The sequence below is a fragment of the Erythranthe guttata genome, chromosome 4 (genome assembly GCF_056151865.1).
Source record: "Erythranthe guttata isolate IM_541 chromosome 4, IM_541, whole genome shotgun sequence".
Taxonomy (NCBI): Eukaryota; Viridiplantae; Streptophyta; class Magnoliopsida; order Lamiales; family Phrymaceae; genus Erythranthe; species Erythranthe guttata.
In genome coordinates this window covers 6,954,043-6,960,042 of record NC_142536.1, presented here as the reverse complement: position 1 = coordinate 6,960,042, position 6,000 = coordinate 6,954,043, and the positions used below count along the sequence as shown (strand labels likewise).

The 6,000-nt window shown below is 31.0% G+C and overlaps 1 protein-coding gene across 1 annotated transcript; it reads left to right on the top strand.

Annotated features, from left to right (window-relative positions):
* The first annotated feature begins 912 nt into the window (after positions 1-912).
* Positions 913-4,387, top strand: LOC105951674 (protein LOWER TEMPERATURE 1). Its single transcript, XM_012975125.2, has 6 exons — positions 913-1,090; positions 2,039-2,084; positions 2,884-3,010; positions 3,140-3,216; positions 3,794-3,876; positions 3,997-4,387. Exons 1-6 carry the CDS (start codon positions 965-967, stop codon positions 4,024-4,026), a joined length of 489 nt encoding a protein of 162 aa, XP_012830579.1. The 5' UTR covers positions 913-964; the 3' UTR covers positions 4,027-4,387.
* The last annotated feature ends 1,613 nt before the right edge of the window (positions 4,388-6,000 follow it).

Sequence of the window (6,000 nt, the reverse complement as noted above, 5' to 3'; positions counted from 1 at the left end):
TTTTTATATAATCAACCGTTTACATAATCGGTCGACCATAACCATATATGACTGTGGTATACTATAGTCATATGTAGAGTATATACTATAGTCATGTGTCGTCTATTTCAGTACAATAAATTTATCAAAAATTTGAATTTTTTTTTTTTTTAAATTTAAAAAAAATAAAAAATTAAAAAAATAGAAAAATAAAAAAATACAAAAGAGGGTATATATAAAAAAATAATAATAAAACAAACATTTATATTTTTTATTAAAACATCTATAAAAATGATAAATGCAGGTTCAAAATGCTAAATGCAGTTGGGCGAAAATTGCACATAAGGGCCCAACTTTTGCCTCTCTAGGGATATCTCAAAGAAAGAATTTTTGGGGCGGATCTATCCCTATATATTTTCCATATTAGGGGTGTATACCAAATGAACCTAAACAAATAAACGAATTTTATAATTAAATGGAAAAAAAGTAATGGAGAGTGAATAGAAGGGAGAGTAAATTTGAATAACAAAAAGTTGGATCTATCACTAATAATACAAAAGGCGCTAGATCCAGCCTTATTAAAAAATGTTAGAGGGAGTTCTCTCGAATAGCCCCTTATTTATGACGTTTAATATTAACAATAAATCACCAACCCTCATTAGGAGAGTTGGTACTTAGCCTTACCAATAGGGTAAAAGGTCTAGGGTTCGAGTCCCTCCTCCCCTACTTCCCGACTTGAATTACTCAAAAAAAAAAAAAAAAAAATTAACAATAAATCTAAAATAATAAAAATGGTTATAGACTTATCAATAAAAATCCAATGTTTTAATGGATTAAGTGAAAAATAAATTTTAATATTTTATCCACCATTTTAATTGGGATAAGTATGAAGTACAAAAGGAGGAAAAGTGACCGAAGTATAAATACCCATTTAATTTTACCCCAACTCGCCATTTGGTAATTGTCTTTGAATACATACAATTACATGGACGGTGGCCTCGCACCCTCGCCGAGCAATGCTCCGGCTGGCTCAGACGGCGGCGCTTCCCCATTCCTTGCTAACCTTCCCTCTCGTGGTAACTTCTCCTCCACCGTCATTTCCTCTAATCCGGTATATTCCGTTTCCCCTAAAACCTTGTTATTCTTCTTATCAGTATATATATATATATATACACACATTAATGGAAGTTGCTCAATTTCATATCTTAATTGTTCTTTTCATGTGAATTTAACTAGTATTTTTCAGATATGATTTTAGTGGAAATTATGCCTTTTATTAAGAGTTCTTTTTTTCTAGGGTTTCTGTTTCATTAGTTCGTGCAAAGCAACTTTTTTTTTTTATTTATTTTTTATTTTTTAAACCCAGATGGAAGTTACTTATATTTTATGGATTTTAATATTCTTATGGAAATTAAATTAGTATTCTTGTTGGAATTTCTTAGTTAGTCCGAATTCCGAAGTCACTAGGAGAAATAAAATGAAGTGATGGCTATATGTATGTATACATATACACATATTTGGTGACTTTTGTAATTAAATGAATCTGATGCAGCAGCTTAGGAAGTTAGAGCGATGAAGTTACGGAACTTTCATTGAAACTAAAGCTGTTATCTTTTTTTCTCAGAGGTTGTAGTAACTTGAGCTTATGTGAATGTCAATCCAATCGTAATCAGACATTTCTAAGATTTCACTAGCACCATCACTTATCGATCATGAATTGAAATTCCATTCGCGTTGAGCTCTTGAGCTCGTACACTTTCAATCTTTCTTGGTGGTTGACTTGGGTTCTCGTGTAATAAACCAAACAGGTTGGCAAAAGTAAATACGATCCATATGTTAGGCATTAAAAGAACTTAAAGAGTGAATTACAAATCAGTGAAGTTAATGGGCAATAGACTTTTGGTTGTGTTTTCCCTATCGTCTTAATATCAAGTTTGGCCTACTTTTAAAAAAGAAAGGGTGTTTGATTTTTGTTGAATGTCGAAGATATTTATTCTTCTTTTTTTAATCTTTATCAGTTTATCGACATTTAAGTTTTACATGTTGACAATTTATGCAGGGAAGCATGCGGGTTTACATTTCCAATCGTGATACATCAGCTCCAGGTTCTTTTACGTTTTTCTTAACCGATCATCCTGCTATATTTTGAAAAGAAAAATGTATATATTTGAGCTAGGATGGCCTAAGCATGCCTGCATTTGGGAACTAAAATAATCTTATCTCGTACACTGAAAATGCTAATTACCCACATAAACCTGTTTATTTTTGATACTTACATTCCATGTGCTCGAAATATCTTTTAGCTAATTTTTCTTCATTTTGGGCTGTAACTTCTGCCTTTATAAAAAAATCATCTTTAGTGGTATAAGCATAGAGGCATACTTGCGGTATCTTACCCACTGTTACAATCAGTTAATATCAAATTCCGTCCTATTTCTGCTTTTACAAGATATCAAATTCAGATAATGTTTAACTCTTGTTGTGTATTATGAATAAAGTTACAGACTTGCATTATAAAACAAAAGACGTCTCTCGTGATGTACATTTCCGTCGTTTTTTCCTTGAAATGCAAAAGAAAGAATTCCTTTTCTTCACCAAAATCATTGGCAAACAAAGCATCAAAGATGTTTTACCTACTTTGGGGTGAGAATTTGGTCACTATCGGGTAGTTTTGTTGATTGGAATCAAGTCTTATGTTCTCATTGTTACTATTTGCCCCGTCATTCTGAATATATCATATATACCTATATAATATGTAGCCGAATGTGGTGCATTTAGCTTTAAAGCTTGTTAACTGTACGCTTGCTTTTACATATTATTTGTCATCTTATTTGATCTCATTCAGTTTGTGTTTCTTTTTCCTGTAAATAATTAAGATCTTTCCCTGATTTTGTGTTGTACCAGATGAGCAGATTATAAAGACAGACCAAAAAAATATATTGATTAGATCTCTTCTGATTGAGAAACAAAAATCGGATTCTGCTTCAAAAGCTGGGAAAGCTGTTGCTGCAAATCAAGGTTCAAGGAAAAGGTACTAACTGCATATACTATATGGGTTAGCAATGAATGGAATTTGTATCCCCAGTTTTATTCTACTAATTGCAATCCTTCGGCTTCCTTTTTTTTTTTTTTAATGTGCTGAATAACTGTCAATTCGCAGGGCTGCTGAGAAACCTTTGGATGGTAAAGCTGCTGGAAAGAAGGCAATGTCCGGCACGCAGCTTGGTTCTTCTGAAGGTGAGATCCGCATGCTTCATACACTACTGTTTTATACTTTAAACACGTTTTACCTGTCTTTCTTCAATCGAGTTCTTTTGGAGTTGTCACTACTCTTAGGGCTGTGGCTATCTTGTTTATGTGAAGGTAATTTCACTCATCAAGCGTGTTGTGAACTTAGAAATTTCTTGCGATTTTTTTGGCTTTTGAAGCCTGGTTTGAACTGAAGAAAAATCGTCTATTTGTTCTTAAAGTTAAGCATGAGCCAATGAAGAATTTCGAGCTTAAAAAAGTGAATTCTTTGGTGAATTTAATCCTGATCTGGTCAGCTGGTATGGAACAAGTTTAAGTGACGCTGGACGAAGTCGATACCATTTTGTTCCTTTCGTATAAAAAAACCAAAGAATCATTTTTAGTTATGTATCTCAGGTGTAGCTGAATAACTTTCTTTTTGCAGCCATAAAACAGAGGCAGTTTCGTAGTTTCATGGTTATGGTCTATCTGCAATAAGAACAACAAAACCGTATCTGTTGCTTTGTTGCACTGTACGTACTTTTCTGCTACTAAACTTTTATTATGGAATACTTGTCTTTGATAGAACTCAAAGATCTGCGACGCTTGACTGTAGAGAGATTACGTGCTCTTCTTAGGGAGAAAGGGCTTTCGGTAACTGGGCGAAAGGCAAGTTCCCTTTATATTTTCTTCTTTCAAGAATAACTTTGCCATTTAATTGAGTCGCACGTGAGTTAATATTTACTTCGATCATTATATTAAAATACATAATTTTCTTCCTATCAACAGGATGATCTGATTGCTCGCTTGAAAGGCTAGATTAAGAGATGTGAAGTTTTTTAAACAATGGTGGAATCAGCATAGAGCTATGGGGGGCCGTGGCCCCCCACCATTGCTTAAAAAGCCAGTAGTTTTATATAGACTTGTTATTTTGTGAGTAGTGTAATATCGTCGGTCAAAATCCAGGTTCCGCCGCTGACTTCAGAAATGTGGTTGTAATGTAGTGATGGAATTGCCTTTTTAAGTAATGCAAAACTGTTTTAATGCTATTCTGCAATTACAATTTCTGCAAATTCATGTTCATGTATTTAATATTTTTACTAGGTTTGTATAAAATTTTAAAGGCCAAATCTCATTAATGGTCCATCATCTTTATATTTAGTTTCACTTTAGTCCTTCATGTCCAAATTGTTTCGTTTTCATCCCTCGTCTCTCTAATACATTTCATTATAGTCCATCGATGGATAATTTTGTTAACTTCAATGGAATCTCTTTAGGATTGAATGGAATGTTACGATGTTGTTAGCGTAAGATTTGATAAATTATGAAACAATGTAATAAATAATAAATTTTATTATTTAAACAATCAAGATAAACACAACTTATGAAAACATAACTTAAAAAAATTACTATTTTTAGGAAATATCACTTTATAATATAAGAAGAATGACTTAGATTTGTTTTGTGGATATGACTTGCATTTGCAAATATATTTAATAATTATAATATATTATCTACATATATTCTGTATTTTAAATTTATTTATACTTTTTTACAATTTTATGTTATTAATATCGAAGAACTAATTCCACGGTATACGTTTTTTTTCTCCCTAGTATTATTAATTTATACGCCGAAGGCCTGTAGTGAGATAGATTTTGGAGATGAATGATGAAAATGAGACAATAGAAACATGAAGTACTAAAAACTATAAAAAAAAAATTATGGAAACCCCCCGAGGAATGTTGTCACCGTACACAGTTCCCCGACGTTACTTTTGACGGAAACTTTTTGATTCATAGAATATTTCTTTGAAAATGTCATTTTTGCTAATGAGCATGTGCGTCACGACTGATCACTACGATTCACAGAAGGTAATTGTCAGCATATTAAATACTTGGGGGGTATAATATATATTGAAAAATGTAGTTATTTTTTATTTTAAAACTATTATGTATATCTCATTTTATAATTATTAAAAATATAAAAAATATATATATGTAAATTACACAAAAAAGAATTAAATATATTGTAACATTAAAAGATATTTTATTTCCTTTGTATTTTTTTTTTGGTTTACGTTTATATATATTTTTATTCAATAAAATCAATTTTACGTATTTTAAATGTATTCTCGTATTTCTTATTTTATGCTACAAATGTTTTTCTTATTTTTATATATATTTTTACGTATTTCCCCCTTCACTCGTTTACGTTTATATATATTTTTAATAATAGTTCACTATTAAAAAAACGAGTGAAGGGGGAACTAAAACAAGGAAATAGAATTAGGATTTCTCTTTTACTTTTCTCTTCCGAGGGATAATAGGGTAATTGTAAATATACTATTTTTTCGTCAAAAATAACATCGCAGAGGGTCTGTGTAAGACGGCGTCATACCTCAGGGGAATTTTTATAATTACTCAAATGTGAGGAGATTTTCATAATTAGAACCTACCATTTGCTTTGTTTCAAACAATTGAAGGGTAAAACGGAAATATACACATTTTATGTGAATTAAAACGGTCAAACATGACTAGTTGTGATTACCCAAATATGGAGGAATTTCATAATTAAGCCTTACCATAGGAAGTTCTCGTAATTTATCCTTCTATTTATATAAATATAAGTTAATATTTCGTAAAAATAGTAATTTTTGTAAGTTATATTTTATTTTTTATATTTATAAGTTATACGTCTCTTGGTCGTAAATATCATTTCTAGATTACAAAGTTTATTATTTATTTAAAAAAAACCATAATTTATCAAAAGTAGTTCTAACAATAAAATACA